Source organism: Scardinius erythrophthalmus (genome assembly GCF_964197995.2).
Source record: "Scardinius erythrophthalmus genome assembly, chromosome: 15".
Taxonomy (NCBI): Eukaryota; Metazoa; Chordata; class Actinopteri; order Cypriniformes; family Leuciscidae; genus Scardinius; species Scardinius erythrophthalmus.
Genome location: NC_138235.1, coordinates 18,886,653 through 18,908,764, shown reverse-complemented (window position 1 = coordinate 18,908,764; position 22,112 = coordinate 18,886,653). Strand labels below are relative to the sequence as shown.

The following is a 22,112-nucleotide window of genomic DNA, read 5'->3' as shown; positions in this document are numbered from 1 at the left end:
ACATACCTTTTTTATTTCTGTGCGTTCTGTAAGTGTTATTTGACGCACCCACCGCTAGCCTAGCTTAGCACAAAGACTGGATGTAAATGGATAATGGTAGCATACTAATCCCGATAAGTGACAAAATAATGCAAACATTTTCCTATTTACATGTTGTGATCTGTATAGTCACAGCGTGTACAAATAACAAGGCTATATGAGACAGAGACCATTTTTAATCGTATAAATACTGGGAACTATATTCTCACTAGGCGTAGGAGCACAGCTAAATCAATAACAGGGCGTCTGTGTGCTGCGCTAATCACTCCGCCCAAGTAGCCACTCCGCCCAAGTAGCCACTCCGCCCAAGTAGCTGTGCTCCTACGCCTAGTGAGAATATAGTTCCCAGTATTTATATGATTAAAAATGGTCTCTGTCTCATATAGCCTTGTTATTTGTACACGCTGTGACTATACAGATCACAACATGTAAATAGGAAAATGTTTGTATTATTTTGTCACTTATCGGGATTAGTATGCTACCATTATCCATTTACATCCAGTCTTTGTGCTAAGCTAGGCTAGCGGTGGGTGCGTCAAATAACACTTACAGAACGCACAGAAATGAAAAAGGTATGTATGGACTTATCTATCTCTGGGGGATACTGTGAATAAGCTAAAGTTCCAAAAAGTCGGAGTGTTCCTTTAAGCAATAAGAAAGGTTTTGTCCGATGGTGGAAAAGTGGCTTATGTGGCCTGTTTCTTACACTATTTGATAGATTCTGGACTTTGGACTGGCTAGACACGCGGAAAGTGAGATGACGGGCTATGTGGTGACACGCTGGTACAGAGCCCCCGAAGTCATTTTCAACTGGATGCATTATACTCAAACAGGTGACCTTTGACCCTTTAATTATTGACCCGCCCAACACATTGTGTAAAAGGCGATTTAAAGAGTTTTAAGTCACTAGTCTTTTGTCACAATTTTACTGTTCTTTGTTCAGTTGATGTTTGGTCTGCTGGCTGCATCCTGGCCGAGATGATAACGGGAGAGGTGCTTTTCCCAGGCAGTGACAGTATCCTTTCTCTTTCCTCGCTTTTTAAATATGTCTGTCACGCAAAAGAGTGCCTATTCCTTAACGTTATTGTTTAGGTATTGACCAGCTGCAGAAGATCCTCAGCCTGACAGGCACACCAAACTCAACGCTTGTTATGAAAATGCAAAGCAAAGATGTAGGCATATACCGTCAGACATCTGTTATTGTCCATTTTAGGAATATTTTTCGAGTCTGTTTGTCGTTATTGTATTGATGTGTTGACAGGCTCAGTCATATGTCCGCTCTCTTCCAGTCCAAAAGAAAAAGGCTTTCAAAGAGGTCTTTTCTTGTATGGATCCTACTGGTATGTTCACAACTCCCATATTGATTTCACTTTTATAAACATTTTAAACCTAAAAGTAACCTATAGCACCCAGTAATTATTAACTAACAGCTTAATGTGTGTGATATTGCATTGTTTTGAATGGGTAAAAGTCGCCCTCTAGTGGTAGACTACTACATTAGCTACTATATTGCTATGATAGCTGTTATAATTTTGGCTTCGTCCCATCTGTTGCATCTTTAACTGTAATTCAGCTTTGATTTAATGCGTGTTCCATCTACAGCCATCGATCTGTTGGAAGGCATGCTGGTTTTGGACCCGGAGGTCAGACTTACAGCAATAAACGGTCTTTCACATCCATATCTGTCTGAGTTCCACGACCCTGAAAACGAGCCTGTGTCTCCTGCATACGATGATTCTTTTGAGAGTCTGGATCTGGCCGTCAGCGAATGGAAGAGTGAGAGCATATACATACACACACAAAACTCTTGTCTTATTTAACATTTAAAATGTCTTCTGTGCTCTGGCACTCTGTTGAACCTGCTTTAAATATATTTCTAAATTGAGGTAGCCTATATTTATATGCAAAGCTACTCTGCCTTTTTTATGTCTCACAGGTCTTATCCACATGGAGATCATGACATTTGACCCAGACAACCCCAGAGTGACTGCAACATAATACCTCACCTTTACATCACCAGGACAGCACTGTAAAGAATTACAGACACTGATGAACTATTGTTCGCTTCTTTAACAAACACCATTAGATATCTTTAACACCTGTTGTTATCAAGCACAGTTTACTCGATATCTAGATATAAATCCTTTTTTTTATCAAACACTTAACTGGCTATCTTCAAACATAGATACTGACTACATCAAGTGTGTAAACAAACTTTTAAAGAATGTACTCAAGTATTTTTAAATAATGAAATGAGGAAAGATAAAAGTGGAACGAATAAATGATTTTTTTTTTGTGAATGTCTTTGTGCTGTCTTTATATTATATTATATAAAATTATATTGACTTTTAATATTAATATTATATTGAGGTAACACTTTATTTTACAGTGTCAGTTATAGATTTTACATGTAGTAATAACTATAAATTATGCATAATTACATGCAATTAACCCATATCCTGGCCCTATAGTAAGTATGTATTTTTAATTTTTATTACTCAGTACTTATGTATAATTACACTGTAATACTGGCACCTTAAAATAAAGTAGCCTATAAACTATATCAACATTGAATATTAACTGCTTATTCTCATGTGAGGATCATCATCCTAAAATTAAATTTAAAAGGCATTGATCCATAGTTTCTTGTAGCTATTAAGACTCAATTTATAATGTGGTATTAATATTATAAATATATCTAAAATATTATTAGGAAAATATGTAGTTTCTTTTAATTACATTTTTAGCTGTGTTTCCTTTTCTACTCCTTACCTAATTTTAATTTAATTAAATTTTATACTTTCTTTAATATACAATCGTGCGTTAGTTAGACGTAGTAAAATTGACAAATATCCGTTAGGGGACGCTATTAGGTAACTTAGTAAGTAGTAAAGTTTATTTTAAGTTGCAAGTTTCCATTGAACAATTCCGAACTGCTTTGATATTTCCTGCACCGTTAAAGATGTATATTTGATTTTGGATCTGCGGGATGATAGTGTGTCAAGAAGCTGTATCAGGTTTGTTTATATTGGTATTATTTGATTTTGACCTGCTCGCGAGGTCTTCACTCTGATAAACCAATCAACGGCTTTCAACAGAGGGTAGTTATCTCTCAAAGGACAATTTTATCAGGTTTATCCACTTAAACAACAACAGAATTGTCCTTTAAAGGAGTACGAGTAATACTAACTGACCTGCTAGCTAAACCCTCATTGAATGGAAGCTTAGTTTGCCTGTTGTAACCAGATATGTTGGCTCTGCTCGGTCAGGTGTGGTTTTAGGTCCTATGGGAACGTGTTTGGAATTGTGTTTGGGTAGTGTTTATCTGTTTAGCCAACACATGTTTAATGTGTAGTGTACATTTAACGGCGATATTTAACTCCCTGAAGTGTACTTTTGTAACCCGCATGTTATCAGAGTGTATTGCGTCTGTTGCCCTTTCAACTCTTGAGGTGACGACGATCACCACCAGAAGTGTCATTTTCCCCTATTGCACCAGCGTCATGTCCTAACCATAGTCAATATTCAGAACAGTGATGGATCAATATGAGTTTTTACATTTTCTGTTTGAAACCTTTTACATTTGTTCCCCACAGTCTGTAACAGGCCACATTTATGGATCTAGAATAAGAAATGATCTTGTTTGTACATCCCTAAATCCAGAAAAGTTGGGACGTATTGTAAAATGCAAGAAAATCAAGAATCTGTGACATGTTAATTCTCTTTAACATTTATTTAACTGACAAAAGTAGCCTACAAAGAAAAGATTTTCACTGACTAACGTAGAGTATTTCGTGTAGAGTATTTTGATGGTTGCAACACTCTTGAAAAAAAGTTGGGACAGAGGTATGTTTACCAACGTCTCACATCACCTTTCCTTTTAATTAAATGTTTGGGAACTGAGGGTAATAATTGTTGAAGTTTTGCAAATGGATTTTTTGGCCCAATTTCGCCTTATACAAGTCAGCTGCTCAGCAGTCTGTGGTTCTCATTCTCCTTTTCATGATGGGCCATACATTTTCAATAAGAGACAGATCTGGACTGCAGGCAGGCACTCAAGCACATCCCTATGGTGTAGAGTGTCTAGAAACCACTCTATTTTAGCATGTGCAGAATGAGACCTAGCATTGTCTTGGTTCCCAGGAATGATGTCATCTTGATGACATTAAATGTCTCTATAATCCCAATATGTCTCCACATATTGTACCTTCACACATAAGTCACCCATGCCGTTTGCACTGATGCGCCCCCATACTATGACAGATGTTTGGTTTTGCACCTGTCGCTGATGAAAGTCTGGATGGTCCATGTGGACTCATCTGACCGCAGCTCATATTTCCACTGTGTTTTGGATCATCTGAGATGAGCTCGGGCCCAGAGAACTCGCCAGCATTTCTGCATTGAACAGATGTATAGCTTTCTTTGTGTAACAGAGACTCATGTGGCATTTCTGGATTCAGTTAAGCGACAATGGTTTTCCAAAGTACTCCTGAGCCCATGTGGCTGTATTTAACAGAGTAGCATGATGGTTTCTCATGCAGTGCCATCTGAGGGCTCAAAGGTCATGCACATTCAGGTTTCCTGCCTTTCCTTACATGAACTGAGATTTCTCTGGATTGTGGATTCCCTGAATCTTTTCACAAATTTATGTATGGTAGAAGGTGAGAGACCTAAATTCTTTGCAATCTTGCATTTAGAAATGTGATTTTTGAATTGTTTGACAATTCTCTCATGATATTTGGCACAAAGTGATGAGCCATGACCATCTTTGTTTGCAAAGACTGAGATGCATGCTCCTTTTACACTCAATCATAATATTCAATTCACGTTTATTTGTATAGCGCTTTTCACAATGCACATCATTTCAAAGCAGCTTTACAGAGTCCATATTACAATTTAGAGTATTCTGTTATCAGAGGTAACTGTCTAAGTTATGTATTTCAGAAATGTACATACAAATCACAGGTAGCTAAAAATTTATTAATTTAAACAATGTAATAATTTAATGCAGAAACAATGAGCTCATTGAAGTAAAGAATACTTGTTTGTTAACAAGTGATTATGATTATAAATAATACCCTCACCTATTACCAATTCACCTACTTATACTTATTGGACTGTTTCATAAGTGTTTAATTTGGATATTCATATTAAGCTTTTTAAGCTTTTCACAAGATATTAAACTTTTCACTTTTATTTAGCCTCTGTCCCAACTTTTTTGGAGTGTGTTGCAGCCATCAAAAACAAACAAATGTTTTTTTTTTTTTGTTTTTTTTGTCTGATGCTGTTTGTCTATAATCCGAATATTATGTTTGCAAGGATGAATTCTAAATATGGGTCAAAAATTTCAGGGTGATACAACTGTCCTGTTATAATAATGAAGACAAAACAGCTAATTAAAAGGATGACATTTTTGAAGAAAAAATGGTATTAAGTAGAATGTATTTAAATGTTTGTGTTGCAGCTCACCAAAAACTTAAGGACAATTATTAATTAATTTGTAATATTTGAAAAATTAAATATTTTTTTAAAGTAATGATTGATATGTGTACACTCACATGCATTTAATATTTAGGTTAAATCTGTCATCACTTTTTACCTAATATTTTTAGATTTAAACTTTTAGTGAAAATGGTATAAAAGGTGTTTGAAACCATAGACTACTTTGTTTTTTATATTCCTTTTCTTGACTGAGGTCAATACTGTATGTCATTGACTCATATACCTCTATAGGAGTTATGATTAAATGATCAATTTAAGTTGCATTTGTGTTTTCCTATGTTGTGTAAAAGAGAAAGGTCGATGAAATAAAAACTGAAGACAAGTGATTGTATGTAACCCTGATTTATTGATGTTTCCATGTGGTACATGGTTGGATGAATACAACAATTTTGACAGAACAGCTCATCAGCTCATCATCCAAAATCAGGGAAAGAAAAAAGTAAAACTTACTCCTCTCTGTGGGAAGTAAAATCTCAAATGAGTAGCTTTTGTTGCACTATAATGAAGCAGAAGCATTATAAATCCTGGTTGTAGTGACAAGGAATTTTAAGACAGTTGAAAAGCCATTTATTTTATGTGCATTTAATGCTTACATTCTGTGACAGAGCAACAAAAGCTATTCAGCCCGAAAAAATACTTGAGCTCCATTGCTTTGTCTCTCTGATTAGCTCTTTTCCGATTGTGCATCCCCTAAAGGACAATTTGTACTCTGGATGAGGAGTGATGCCAAGAGGAAACAACTAGAATCAAAAACATCACGGTGAATGTGACAAGCCGTTCTGCAGGTACAGTATATAACACTTTGACATTAGAGTCTCTTTGGGTCACTGTGGATTTTGGGGGTTAAACACATAAAAGAATGTATGAACATTGAAATGTGGAGTGAAAAGATATTGTTGCCCAGGTGGTAGATGATTTTAGGGAGGGGGAACTGGGTGGACGAGTTTAGAAGCGGCGCTTCTGGCTGGACTGCACTACAGAGGAGCGGGACATTGAGATTTGACTGCCGCCGCCGCCACCGCCACTCATGCTCATGCTGGAGCCACCACCATATCCAAAGCCGCTGCCGCCGCCGCTGCCACCACCGAAGCCGCTGCCACCACCGAAGCCACTGCCGCCACCGAAGCCGCCGCCGCCACCACCGAAGCTGCTGCCACCACCGAATCCGTAGCCGCCGCCGCCACCGCCACCACCACCTGTAAAACAACAAACAAGACATTAGTTATACCAAACAGCAATGCAATTTATTACTGCAAATTATGTGCTGATAATGTATTTCTATCTAAGGTAAAGATAAAAAATTTAGTAAGCTTACTGCTGGATGACTCCTGAATGTGGATGGTTGCGGAACTGCCACCAGAAGCAATCCTGCCAAAAAGAAAAGAAAAGAAATGTCAATGTCTATATAAAGACGAATTTCAAGAGAGAAAAAAAAACATACTTAAGCTTTCAAATGAGAAAAGTGACTGACCTGGTCTCCTCTCCTTCCAGAAGCTTCCTGTAGGTTGCGATCTCAATGTCCAAGGCCAGTTTGACATTCATGAGCTCCTGGTACTCACGCACCTGGCGTGCCATATCCTGCTTTGCTCTTTGCAGGGCCTCCTCCAGTTCCTTAATGCGGAGCTTGGCATCCTTCACTGCCAGTTCTCCACGTTCCTCAGCTTCAGCGATTTGAGATTCCAGGTTGGCACGCTGATCAATTCAAAGAAGACATTACAACTTTAGTTTTCAGCAGCACTTTTACATTATCCCTGTCCTCTTCTGTAGGAACTCCTTTACATTATTCCCAACATAACATGCATGTTTTGATAAACCTTTATTTGAAAGTACACTTAGTACACACTAAGGATTTGGTTGGCAATCTAATTCAGGCCAAAACCTCATCCAAAGACTAACACTAAAGACTAAAAGACTACTTACTTGTCCCTTGACAGCTTCAATTTCATTCTGAAGTCTGCTGATCATGCGGTTCAGCTCAGCAATTTCAGCCTTGGTGTTGCGAAGGTCATCTCCATATTTGCCGGCAGATGACTGCATCTCCTCGAACTAGAAGGTGAAAATAGAGACATTGTCATTAGGATCTGTCAGTTGGTTGCTTAAAAATAGTGTTTGTTTGATGCTTGAAAGTCTTTTTCTCACCTTCTGTTTGTACCACGACTCGGCCTCAGCGCGGCTGCGGTTGGCAATATCCTCATACTGAGCACGGACCTCGGCAACGATGGAATCCATGTCCAGGTTGCGGCTATTGTCCATTTCCACAATGACTGATGTGTCTTTGATCTGTCCCTGGAGTTCGCGCAGCTCCTAAAATTGCAAGGATAAGGTATAAGGCATTGAGATAAATCTACATTGAAAACTAGCATTGCAGTCATCATATAGTTCCATCAAACGCTCACCTCCTCAAAGATGGCTCTAAGGAAGTTGATTTCATCTTGAAGGGAATCAACCTTGGCCTCAAGCTCAACCTTGTTCATGTAAGCAGCGTCAACATCCTATGAAGAAATGTACAAATCTCAATATAATGGGTGGACTCTACAATCAAAAAATATATATATAACCAGGGGGCCAAGAAAGCAGCCAAAGGTATTACCTTCTTGAGCAGGACAAATTCGTTTTCCACTGCAGCACGCTTGTTGATTTCATCTTCATATCTGCAAATATAAGTTTTCCATTTTAGCAAATTCATTGTGAAATTATACCATTCACACAAAGTGTGGTTCATAGAACCCTGAACATGTTCTTGCACAACTACTGTACTTACTTGTTCTTGAAGTCTTCCACCAAATTCTGCATGTTCTTCATCTCTCCCTCTAGCTTCATCTTCTCATTACCAAGTCCATCAAGCTGTCTGCGCAGGTTGGAGATGTAGGCCTCGAACATGGCGTCGATGTTGGAGCGGGTGGTAGTCTGGTCCTGCAGTAAACTCCATTTTGTCTCAAGCACTTTGTTCTGCTGCTCTAGGAAGCGCACCTGTATTTGAAATAAACCAATAAAGGATTTGAATATATGGCTTTTTTATGAAGAAGGCATCAGGACCTTTTGATATGCCATTACTTATGCCACAGGATGTGTCTTCTATAGTAATTATCAAGCACACCTCTTATTGCATATCTAGACTTGTATTGACACACCTTTGGCAACTTAAAAAAAAAAAAAAAAAAAATAGCATATGTGACATGGCGTGTTAGCCAGCACAACTTCTTGGAGTAACTGTCCTGTTAATATGAACACTCCCCTTTGAGATCATAAATATGACACCACAACATGTTTAGACTCTCTGTGCTATTAAAACAATGTTTCCCTCCTGGCATAAAGGCGAGGCTCCTAGGAGACCTGTGCCAAATGGCAAGCCTTAACAGAGATGATATGGCACGCCTTTGCCCTCAGGTGCTAACTGTACCCACCCTTCTGCATATTCATGGAATATAATTACCAATGTGTACAACATCACAATTATAATTTACAAAATTACAATTACTTTAAACTTGCAGGATTCACATGAAAAGAACAAAGCAGTGATGACATCAGTAGTTATTTGAGCTACATGATTGCTGATCATATCTTGTCAGAATCATACAAATGGGCGTAGTACCTACAGTGGGGGTGAAATTTACACGGTGTGTTTACATAGTGAACTACACAAAGGTCTCAGAGAATCAAAATAGGAAACTAGGTTTGTTTAAGAAAAAACTAAACTGATTATTAAGACCTACATGAAGTTACAGCAATGAGACTTTTAGGACCTTTTTATGCCAGGAATTACTTTGAGTAAGAGTTAAAGATGATACTCGTTTGTCACACACACACAAACATCTGCATTGCTGCCATAAGGGATAGAAGAAAAACTTGATCCATGCCCTTATTTGGATTGGATCAGTCATTGGATCTCATCTGGCTTGGGTTTCCAAACTCACCCTCAAAGAACAAGAACAAGTGTATACAAGGAAAACAACTCAAACCTGTGCTAAGATATAGACTTTGACTGCTTGACTGAAGTTGAGTGATAATGATGCAGAGGTGGCATATGCAATGGCACCCAGTCTCCTACTGTGTGTGCTTACTGTTACACTGAATCTGACACTAGCAGGATTTCTGGGTGCAAGTGACTGGCTGTGAAATATTTAATGAGCAGAACCCAGATCATATGAAGGCCCTTGAAATGTGCGCATGTATACCAAACATTCATTTGAATAGTCAAAATGTCAGATGTGCAAGATCAGATTGTTGTGTTGTGCAGCTGTGTATGTTTGCAAAGAGAAGACTAACCTTGTCAATGAAGGAAGCAAAGCGGTTGTTGAGGTTCTTGATCTGCTCTTTCTCCTGGGTGCGGACAGCTTGGATGTTGGGGTCGATGTCTAGGTTCAATGGAGCTAGGAGGCTCTGGTTGACTGTGACAGCTGTGATGGGTGCCATACCGCCATGACCGAATCCTCCACCAAATCCACCACCACCACCGCCGAATCCTGCACCACCGCCGAATCCTGCACCACCACCGCCGAATCCACCACCGCCGAATCCACCACCGCCGAATCCACCTCCGCCGAATCCAGAACCACCGCCGAATCCAGAACCACCGCCGTAGCCACCTCCTAGACCTCCACCGCCGCCGCCAATGCTGTAGCTGTAGCTTTGTCCAGATCCTCCTCCAAAGCCACCGCCACCACCGCCGGAGCGACGGATTGACACAGAGCTCATCCTGCCGCCCATGGGTGCTGCACTGGCAGACATGCTAGAGAAGCTCTTCCTAACACTTCCACCAAAGCCGCCGCCGCCGCTCATGCTTCCACCACTGGAAGTGTAGGAAGTTTTGATCGAAGTCATGACTGCTGTTGTCTATTAGGGGGTGAGGATCGGACAGAAAAAGAGCAGGAGGAGACAGAGAGATCCAGAGCAGGTGAGCTCACTAAGAGGAAAGTTAAATCCCTCTAAGTGTCTTCTTCAATGAGTGCAGGAGCTTTTATACCTCTTGTGCCACGGGAGGGGCTCATCTGGCCACTCCTCTTTCAGCCTCAGGCTCCTGTCCTTTCGCTCCTCTCCAAGTGATACATACACCCATCTTGCTAGGCTGGTATGGGAGTACTTTCAGCAGAGAGGGCCACACCCTACCTTACATGCACACACACACTCACATAAAGTGAAGAGATTAAGAAGAAACAGGGAGTAGAAAAACAAGCTCAAAACTTCCTGAAATTCTACACATTCTCTTTTTGCATCTACTACAAAACTTTTGTATTTTACTAGTGCTCTGTAATCTAAAACACCATAGTTATTGGCCAGATGGCATTCTATAAATTAACGCATGGCAAACTAAACAACTCCATGCATATTTCATGAATTTGGGAGGGACAGGGCTCTCTGTTTGCTTTAAGCAGCGTGCAGGAGTATGAAATAGGGGAATATTTGATGAAGAGCTTGAATGTTGAAGCTTGGCGCTCGTCCTGAAAGCCATTGTGACCTGCAGGGTCCTCTTTCCAGTGAAACAATCAAGCTACTGTTCTCTCACCTCAATGGCTCTGTCACGAACACTACTTCACCACCTTGTTCTGTGGTTGCCAGAGGGCTGATGCAGTTGCATGCAAAGTAGATTTTTATGTTATCTCGTAATAAAACACATGGCGCAAACTTTAACGGGAATGTATACAGCACTGTTTTCATATTGATAGTTACAAGTAAGTGTCAGAACTCGCATCAGTACATGGTGCCTGCAAGAGCAGTGTGTGGTTATTTTTGTAGCTGTCCTTAGGTGGCATTATTTAGCAACGTGTGCTGCTTTTGTTAGCATGTCAGTATCACCCTTATCATGTTTAAATGGTTTAGAACTGCAGACTTGCTGCTGAAGTGCACAGGTCTGAGAGATTAGCATAGAAACCATGTAAATATTTATCAGACAAAGTAGAGCAGGAAGAGAGAATGTCATGACATGAGAGTGCTAATACATTAGCAGGGGCCTCTATAAGCATAGCCACTTGTTGTTACCGAGGGGAAAAACAGGTATATTTCTTTGTAAAAATTCAGGAGGAGTCACTCTAATAAACATTTTTTTACATGGCATTTTGGCCCCCAGTGCATTTTTTAAATGGCACAGCCCATAGTTAATCCATTGATCTGAACAGTGATACTGTCAAGTCTTTGTCAGATGTTGAGTTAGTTTTAGTGGAGTTTCACCCCAGATTCTTCTTTGAATGTATACAATGCAATCTATCAGGTGATACAAGCACAAACTAAAGTGTTTGCAGATATTAAGTAGACAGTCTACTAATCTCTAATAAGAGTTAGTTGACATGTAGTTGCAAAGTTAATTAAAGTCAGTAGAATGTCTAAAATGGACCATCTAAATAAAGTGTTACCTTCCCTTTAAAAAAAAAGATCAGAATTAATATATGAAGAGTTCCATCTGAACTCAAGTGCCATCATTTTTTATCAAGCTTGTATAGTTCAGTAATTTCACTTAAAAAATATAATATATCAGATATGTATAATATTAAATATCATATATCAGATATTTAATTGTGAATGCTCATTTCCTCTATTTTCGGAAATACAGTTAATATTTCAAAAATGCTACAAATAAAAAAAACACTGTTAAGTAGTAAATATCAGAATAAATATCCATTTTTCATACTGAACATTGAAATTTGATGATGCCTAAATTCACTTGATAGAATTGGAAATTATTCGTTTTAGTTTTTACTGTTTTATTTGTTATTTATTTAGACAAAATAGAATATCAGTCACAAGAGGATTAAAAAAAGGCCAAAAAATGTAAATGGTGCAGCAACAACGTCTCAGGCAGGACATTGTGTAAAAGGACAAGTAATATTATAAAACTGACTCTAAATTATGATTGCAGGAGGCACATTTGAAGAACATTTCAGTCTGTATTTTTTACAGAATAAAAAAAACACTCTATAGACTTCCATTTACACTTCTAATCAGATTTCAATCAGATATACACAAAAATTGGATTTGGACTGATAGTGTGAACATAGCCTTAATAAGACCTTAATAAAATCAGACCAGTCCAATTCCTTGTCTTCTGTCTTCCTTCCTCTGATGTCTGTGGATACCTTTCCTTCAACAGACATTGTTTTATGCACATATTTATCTCAAGACATTTCTCTAAAGAGCATTCTCTAAAAAACTCAATGCTTTGCCTTCACTAAAACGTTTTTGTGTTAAAGCCACAAATTCATGTGCCTTTGGTTTTACCTAAGATCTCACTTGAATAAGGTTTGTGTGGCATCACCAGACAGAGCAACAAAGAAAAGTGAATCGTTGATCGGTTAGTCATACCGAGTGTGTTTTGCATTGTCTGGACATGAAAGCTGTAATTTTTTTTGTACACATTAGGTGGGGCCCAAAAGTGCCAATAACGCAATGCTTGGAATTTGTCCAGATATTCACAAATTATTCACTGTCTTGTACAGTGGCTTGTAACTTTCACTGTTGAACTTGATAACTTCATACTTTTACATGATAATTTATTACATAGCTTCCATGACTGTAGCAAATTTATCTGTTTGCAATGATAAAAAGATCAAGTTATGGCAACAAACTTTGGTAAAATCTTAAAAAGGATTACAGCAAAAGACTCTTGTTTTCTTTAGATTCAGTTTTATTGAGAAATTTCAGAAAGGTGTACAGTGATGTCTTGATATTGAAGAGCATTTGCACTTGATCTTTTCGTGATCAGATAGCTAGTAAAAAAAGGGTAATTTCCCCCATTTGTAATGTTCAGTTTTATTGTCATTGTGTTTGGTTTTCCTGTTTGCCTGCCCGTCTGTTTTCCTAGTTAGTCTCATTGGTTGTGAAATCTCCTGAGATTTCCTGTCAGTTGGATTTATTGATTAAAGACGGTTTTTGTTGTATTTCCTGAGCTATGTGAACATTGCTGCAACCTGCTTGCTTACACCATTGCTACAGTATACAGTGATATTACTATGTGTGCATCTTACAAAAGAATGAGTGAAATTGGGCTGCCACATTTGCAGGAAACCACATTTTTACCTAGTTTACTATCATTTTCATTGTCTTCTATCATTTATGATGGCATTGAAAGTCAGAGCAGCTCCTAAGTTGAAATCTGAGAGTTGCATGCGTGCTTAGACATATTTGTCATGTTGAAACAAGGGATGGCTTCCTTTTCATGAAAGCCCACCAATCACTAGAGAGTAAGAAGTTCCCACCCCTCCAGACCACGCCCCTTAATCCACACCCTTTTCTTGTCCACACCCAAGCCTTTGAGATTAATTTCCAAATATGGTTACAACCAGTCATAAAATCATGGCCTTATGAGCTCATGGAATAACTGTCTTCATGAAATAAAATAACATTTACTACTAGGTGGAGTCAGATTTGTGTACGTAAAATGATTTCTGCAGACCGAAATCTCCCAGTTTGTATTACATAAAGGGAGTAAATGAAGAGAAGAAAATGGCCTGTGTATACAAAAATAACACCATACACCTTGTGGACTTTGCTAAATAATCACTTTTCTATAGGCGTGCCTTCAATTATTCAGATGCATTTTAAAAGAACTAAGAATGAAAGGAAGAAGAAATTCTTATGCGCTTATTCGAGTTTCATTGCTTTGAGAAGCGTATACATGAATTAGCTGCAAGAACTATTTGTTCTGTCAGAAGGCACCAGAAAACAAAACTTTGTGCAAATCTAAGATAACGTCAGTAAATTATGGAGTGCCACAAGGGTCTGTTTTAGGCCCTCTGCTATTTTCAATATCCTGCCATTTGGTAATATTATTAGAAAACTAGAAATTAGTTTCCACTGTTATGCCGATGATACTCAGTTATATATTTCATCACGACCATGAATTCTTTAAATTATCCAAGTTGACAGACTGTTAAGGATATAAAATATTGGATGACCTATTAAATTCAGATAAGACTGAGGTATTACTTAAAGGTGCTCTAAGCAATGTCACACGTTTTTTAGGCCAAAACAGTTTTTGTCACATATAGCAAACATCTCCTCACCATTCGCTAGCTGCCTGTCCCCTGAACACACTGTAAAATAATGCGGTTTCTATAGACACCACAGGCTCCACAAACAGCAAGAAAAACAAACTGGGCAAACCTGCACCACGAAACATAACAAACTGTTCCAGCCAATAACCGACAAGAAGGATTTGGGTGTGGGGTTTGGGGGGTTAGTGCGCGGATGAGGAGGAGGGAGGGAATACTTTAAACGTCAAAAAGAAGTGTTACTTTATCCTCCACAGTTAAAGACCTGGGTGTTATATTAGACAGCAACTAGTTTTTCGATAATCATATTTCATGTTACAAAAACAGCCTTCTTCCACCTCAGAAGCATTGTTATAGGATACTTCACCGTTTTTTCATATTAAACTATGTTATTCCCTTAACTAAGACGAGTTGATACACCTCTCTCAGTGCGTGCACTCAATCGCTCTGGCGCGCGGCAACACTTTGATAGCACTTAGCTTAGCCCAGTTCATTCATTAGGAACCAAACAGAGATGAAGTCAGAAGCGAACAAACAGTAGTTACACGACCAAGTATGGTGACACAAAATAAAACGTGGCGCTTTTCTAAGCGGGTAAAAAGGATAACTATAATGTATGGCGGAATAGCACTTGGGAGCACTTCGACTCGGCGCAGTAAAAAGTCACTCCTGAAAAACCCTCTCCCCCTCTCCCTTTCACTTCTGTCATTAGAACCAACGTAACTTTTTACTGCGCCGAGTCGAAGTGCTCCCGAGTCCCAAGTGCTATTCCGCCATACATTATAGTAATCCTTTTTATCCACTTAGAAAAGCGCCACGTTTTATTTTGTGTCACCATACTTGGTCGTGTAACTACTCGTGTAACTGCATAGTTTAATATGAAAAAATGGTGAAGTATCCCTTTAAGCTCCGGAACGATCTGTTTCTGATGCAGAAAAATTAGTTCATTAATTCATATCTCTAGATTGGATAACTATAATGCATTACCAGGTGGTTGTCCTGGAATCTCAATAAACAAGCTACAATTAGTCCAAAATGCAGCTGTCAATTACAAATTACACATCAATTACAAAGTATTACTACTGACCTAAGGCCCTAAGTGGTTCAGCTCCTGTATTTAACCAATCTTCTATCACCCTACAATCTATCATGCTCCTCTAATGTCACAAAAGTCTGGACTTTAGGTTGTACCTAAGAAATCCTTGCAAATGGCTCCTAAACTCTGGAACAGCCTTCCTGATAATGTTCGAGGCTCAGACACACTCTCCCAGTTTAAATCTAGATTAAAGGCACGTCATTTCTGCACTAAAATTAAAAAAATAATAATGATTGTAATATGTGCTTTAAATTATGTTCAAATATGGATGCACCATTTAAAAAAGGTGTAGATTAGGGGTGAAAGCATGAACAATTAAAGAACCACTTGACCTGTAACAGATATGCTAAAGATATATTGTGTTACATTGAACAAGTGAAGGCACAAAGGGGTTGAAAATGGTGAAAAAAATACATGACTTTTCTTATTCATTTATTTATGAATCTTGATGTTGAGTTAAAAATCAATATTAATGGTTTATATATATATATATATATATATATATATATATATATATAGTTCTCTCTGCAATTATATACAAGAGTATTTTAATATTGAAAAAATGAAAATGACAGTTAAGCTTAACATTTGAAACATTAATCTTCTCCCTGACTTTTAATTGTTGCTGGCTTTGCCTTCCAGCTTCTCATACAGAAACTTTGCAGAAACATTCTGATGCCTGTCAGCACAGGCTGAGGAATGCTTTAGGTGTCTCCTAAAATCCTTGCAAAGCACATGGTTCATCGTAACACCATTCTTTTACATTTCTGTATAGTGAGAAACATTTTTTATATTTCCCTATGTAAGAAAACCAAACTAAGTGTGCTTTAGCATAAGTTTGCATGTGGTGAAGCATGCGGCTCATCTTTGGAAAGAAAGAGCCCCCAAGTGCAACTCTTTGCAAAGACTTTTCCCATGGGAGTGCCTTTAATTATTCAGATGAAAACTGAAACGTCCTGTTCTGTCTCAGAGTCTCCTGGCTGAGTCAAAGGGCTGGGCCGACAAGCTCTGAGAAAAGGTGTGAGATTGAGGCCCCTTTTCACTCATAAGCCCGACTTAACCTGGACCAGGTGTGGCGATGGGCGTCTACAATAAATGTGATATCACATGGGAATTGGTTTATATGAAGTAAATGATTTGTCAAAGTCTACCGTTGCTTGGGTTTCACTTGACTTTTGTATCGTGTTAAGTGATATCCATAGATTTATCCATTTCAAAAGCCCACAGTTAATAACATGCAGGAAGCGCTAATTCCACTTAAACTCACACTTTCATGTGCCTAGCAATCATTTAGGTTATCTGTATATAAATCGGAATACGATTTACATATACATTCTATACATGTACACCAATATACATTCTGCTTTGAACTTTTAATTTTTTCTTTGAAATAGGCACTGCATTTCTAAACACCAGTTTCAAGATATTGTGAAATACTCTTAATTACTACCTAAAAATTTTGACATATCTTGCTGTTAAAGGAACACGCCGACTTTTTGGGACTTTAGCTTATTCACCGTATCCCCCAGAGTTAGATAAGTCCATACATACCCTTTTCATCTCCGTGCGTGCCGTAACTCTGTCTGACGCACCCACCGCTAGCCTAGCTTAGCACAAAGACTGGAGGTAAATGGCTCCAGCTAGCATACTGCTCCCAATAAGTGACAAAATAACGCCAACATTTTCCTATTTACATGTTCTGATTTGTATAGTCACAGCATTTACAAATAACAAGGTCACATGAGACACAGCCATCTTCAAACCGTATACATACTGGGAACTATATACTCAGAAGGCGAAGCACTGCTACTTGGGCGGAGGGATTTGCTCGCAGCGCCTGAGAAGCCCCGTGGTGAGGAGCAGAGAGTTCGCTCAGAGTTGGAGTAAATCACTCCACAGAAGTCGCAGTGCTTCGCCTTCTGAGAATATAGTTCCCAGTATGTACAGTATACGGTTAGAAGACGGCTGCGTCTCATGTGACCTTGTTATTCGTACACGCTGTGACTATACAAATCACAACATGTAAATAGGAAAATGTTGGCGTTATTTTGTCACTTATTGTGCATGATTGGTTTAGTGTACTGACAGATCTGTCAGTATGATTAGGCCTACCAGTTATCCCTCTCTGTGGTGTCTCTTCAATGACATACTCCACGTCATTCACACATATCTTCTAAACTTCACCTTGGTGCTTCTCTAGACTGAATAGTTGAACAATGTTAAACAATTACTTGTCAAATTTGACCGTATTCACCAATGCAAATGAACGTTAAATGCAAACAATTCACCTTTCTTTCTCTCTCATTAACCACAACTGAGTGCACCTCAGCAAAAATGGCTGCCCACTGACCATCACAACAGACTGGGCCATCTGACCAATCAGAGCCGAGTAGACCAATCACAACAGACTGGGCCGTCTGACCAATCAGAGAAGAGTAGACCAATCACAGCAGACTGGGCCATCTGACCAATCAGAGAAGAGTAGACCAATCACAGCAGACTGGACCATCTGACCAATCAGAGCAGAGCAGACCAATCACAACATACTGACCATCTGACCAATCAGAGCAGAGTAGACCAATCACAACAGACTGTCCATCTGACCAATCAGAGCAGAGTTGGCTTGCGAAAAGGAGGGGTATAGAGAAACTGAATCTTCAAACTGTTTTCAAACTGTTTTTGAGAAATGAGGTGATGTGCAATGTATATTATGGAAAAATAGCCTTCAAAATAGTACAATATGGCATTTAAAAAAAAAAGTAATGGGAAACATGTCAGGAGTCATCTGATGAAGGACACATCTTTCTCTGCCTTCAATTATCTAGACCCCTTCATTGTCTATGGTGTGATATAAACCACCTGTCCATGGTCTTAGGAACAGCAGCTCTGAACACACCAACTGCTGGGACTTGAACCCACAACCTCTGTATACAACAGTCTGTGTTCTTACAGCCTGAGCTAACACATCATATACCCAAACATTGACCCACAGGACTTTAAAGCCATCTTTGCCATTTCCTTGTTTGTTGGAGGCAAAACATGTTGTCTGTCTGTTCTTGAACAAAGTCCTGCATGGGGTTTCTCAATAGATAAAATGGGTGATCTCAAAATTATTTGGCCTACTTAAAAAATGAAAAGACAGTTTAAACCTGAAATAAAGAAAATGTAATTAAGCCTAAACAGTAAAATAAAAAATGATAAAAGCACACCAAAATTACAAAAAAATAAACTGTGAATATAACATTAAAGCTTATTCAAAATATTAATAAAAACTATAATGGTATATAAATAATACTAAAATAACACTTGTAACAAAAGTATTGTTATGAATAGATATGTTTATTATTTATATATTTTTTATTTATACATTTTTCATATTATTTATGTCTTTACGAAGACCCTAAAGGGACATGGTAAAGGAAAAAAAATATGCCTTTAAGAATGCTTTTGCATTCTCTCACAAATGATTTGCATTCCCCAAGAAACTTTGCCTTTGCTTGCAAAGAACACAAAAGTTTTTGCAATGGAATGCAAAGGTTTTGCAAACTAACCTAAAGTTTCTTGGGGGAGAAACTCCCATCTCATTTTTTTTCCACCACCATGTCCCTTTAGGGGCCCCGTAGGTCTTCATTATATTAGACTAATAAAACAAAAGTTTCAAAATGTAGCACTACAACATCGTCCAACATTATAATGAGGCATCAAAGATAACTCATGTTATTTAGAGTTCCTGACACGGATCAAACTTGCCTTTGATAATTGCCATTACCATTTTTTTGAGGGGCAAGGACCCAACAATGCTTTTTTACCTCTTGAGACCAGATCGAACAGGCATGATCCAGCTTGTAGTGAAAAATGCAAAACTGACAATGGGAGGGCTCTTTTCACTTTCCTGAATCACACATTTGGCCAGAGCACCATAAGACTCACAAAGCATCCGCAGAGAGAGAGTGTCTATTAGCTCACAGTTGAGACTTGCCCTCACCGAGTCATAAATGAATTGTTTTTTTTACTATCTATTTTGATTGTAAAACCTGTTGTTGCTTCTAGCTATTGGTGTACCGAGTGCCCCTGATGTCATGACCGAATTCACAAAATGCACGTAGCATTTACATAAAATAATTGTTAAAATTAAACAAATTCTGTTTAGTTTGTTGAATTCACTGTTTAATTGCCTAGTTTATTTATTTACTTAGTAAACTGACAGGTATCATGAACAAACAGAACAATATATTTTTACAACATTTATTAATGTCTATTTATTAACTAATATTTTTTACTTTATTCATCTTGTTAATTGTTGCAATTCAGCATCCCAACAACCTAAGCAGTTTGGAAAATTGATGAATGGAGGGATCTAAAAGGTAAAATGGGGTTCTACTTGAAAATTTCTACTTCGCTATACTTCAGTTTATGAGTGAAACTCGTTACGAAGTAAATCCTACACTTTTAGCATTAACATGTTTTGTTAGTGCATGTGAGCAATTGTGTTATAACTAACGTTGACATTCAACTTTATTATAAAGTACTACCGTTTAATTTAGTTTGAGTTCTTCAGTCACAGTAGCATGTCTTAAAACTGCTGTCTTTTGCACATTTGACTGTGAAACACTTTCTACCCTGCAGTGCTTTAAGCAGAAGGCTCATAGTACTACAATGATTTGATTAGGATGACATGTTGGACACACCTCTACCACTATGGTATTTGCTGTTGGTGCGCTGTGTGAACATGTTGCCTCTTTTACTGTAAGTGTAAGAGAATACTAGAATATTTAATTCACAGAAAGAGTTTTAGTCCATTAGAAATGATGTTTGTGCTAATGCTACAGTAGACCATCTTGTGGATCTTGACAATGTCTCAACAGGCCATTCTTGATCACCCTCTGGTCCAATAGAGTTTCGGGGTTGTTGACTACACGTATCGAGGCATAAGTTTCTAAAACATGTATTGTGTGCAGTAAAGTAGCCTCTTAGATTTAAACAAAAGCAGAGAATGTGTGAATCAATTAGCATAAAGTGGTGTAGATGGGCCTGTTTTAAACCCGGAGGCGTGTTCAGGAGGATCTGTCACATTGTTCTGATTCTTCATTATTATGTCCTCTGGGCTAGGCTGTGAATGGACATCTAAACCCTTGGGTCATATTGACCATGAAGGCGTGGTGGCCCATGTCTGTTTTGTGTTGGTTTCAGGACTCAGAAAGCATTCAAACCTGTAACTCTTGATGGTCTCGACAGGCACATTTTCTACAAAGAGAAAAGAAGGGTAACAGGAAGATATCCAACATACATGTATGAACTCAAAATACCACATACACTGCAGTAATACACCACAAATCTAAAACTAACATCTGGTATATTTGTGTTCTTTGTGCATCTCACATTAGTCATATTTACTCTGTTGAAGACTCGTCAGTCAATATAGTCAAATATTTTTTGAGTTTCATCTTCTGGTTATGAGCTTGGTTTGCATGACTGAGCCTGTGCAGCTGCTGGATCATTACATAAGAGCTACTTTTCCTACATGCTTCTGCGATGCACTGCATCTTTTTAATAACTGCAGTGACAAGAGTGCTGATGCTGAACTAGACTTTTCAGTATATGAGGGTGCAAGTGAGAAAGCAACATGATTTCATTGGTGATTGGAGGCATTTGTACACAAAATGTGGTACACATGCACCTTTTCGTGCTTTTGCATAGATACCGAAATGTACATTATTAACAACAGCATCTAAAACACCGGCATTTGACATATGAACAACTGTGATAGTAAACATCTATGATAGTAAAACGTGCTGTGTTGAAGACTAAGAAGCAGATCATCATAGCAGATATAGACAGGTGGTGCTGGGGAGGAGGAAGGGTATAGACACAGTGTGCAGACTGAGCACTATCTAGTCGGACCGGAAAAAATAAAGGCAAGCGTAGATAGGAAGAAGCGATCTATTGGCTGAAGAACTGGAGAAATGACAGCCAATCAGCAACACTAAAGAGTTTCATGACTGAACTTGGTATAAATGTTTACAGATTCCTTTTTGCTTCACAGAATATTGACTTTATCGGAATATTGACTTCAATAGGCTAATTTTATAGCCTGACGTCGTCATACTCAGATTCTAGTCAGAATATGAGTCTGAAACTGCTCCATCTGGCTGTGATTAAAGGGCGTGTTTCAACCGAACCAGGAAAGAAAATGCCTCTGCACTCAATTGGACAGACCTACAACCAATCAGAGCAACGGAGTAAGTGACGTATGTTCATTAATCTTTTCGATTGACAAATGCCTTGATCGCGGTTCTCTGTTCCTCTTTTAAAATGAATGAGCTGTCGATATCTTCTATAACAATCTACACATCTCAATTCTCCAGCAGTCATCTTTGTTCTAAACGAATTTAACCCAAGCGCTCTTTGGTGACGTGGATAATTACGTTACTGTTGATCATCTGTCCATCATCGTATAAAGCCCGCCCTGACAATTTGATTGGTCCGAACAGCTC

General features: G+C 38.4%; 2 protein-coding genes across 2 annotated transcripts in view; one reads left to right on the top strand and one right to left on the bottom strand.

The window, feature by feature from the left end:
* The window catches only part of LOC308703620 (mitogen-activated protein kinase 14A), a 31,704-nt gene extending 29,361 nt beyond the window's left edge, over positions 1 to 2,343 (top strand). Inside the window, exons 8-13 of the mRNA XM_081387285.1 lie at positions 758 to 872; positions 983 to 1,054; positions 1,132 to 1,211; positions 1,301 to 1,379; positions 1,642 to 1,815; positions 1,976 to 2,343. Of these exons, the coding sequence (XP_081243411.1) occupies positions 758 to 872; positions 983 to 1,054; positions 1,132 to 1,211; positions 1,301 to 1,379; positions 1,642 to 1,815; positions 1,976 to 2,037 (582 nt within the window). The 3' untranslated portion in view covers positions 2,038 to 2,343. The remainder of the gene's footprint in view (positions 1 to 757; positions 873 to 982; positions 1,055 to 1,131; positions 1,212 to 1,300; positions 1,380 to 1,641; positions 1,816 to 1,975) is intronic.
* A 3,524-nt stretch (positions 2,344 to 5,867) lies between these two features.
* krt5 (keratin 5) lies at positions 5,868 to 10,475 on the bottom strand. The gene is made up of 9 exons (XM_081386950.1): positions 9,808 to 10,475; positions 8,303 to 8,511; positions 8,132 to 8,192; positions 7,938 to 8,033; positions 7,681 to 7,845; positions 7,462 to 7,587; positions 7,013 to 7,233; positions 6,857 to 6,909; positions 5,868 to 6,737 (listed from the first exon to the last, which is right to left on the bottom strand). Exons 1-9 carry the CDS (start codon positions 10,360 to 10,362, stop codon positions 6,487 to 6,489), a joined length of 1,737 nt encoding a protein of 578 aa, XP_081243076.1. The 5' UTR covers positions 10,363 to 10,475; the 3' UTR covers positions 5,868 to 6,486.
* Positions 10,476 to 22,112: the final 11,637 nt, after the last annotated feature.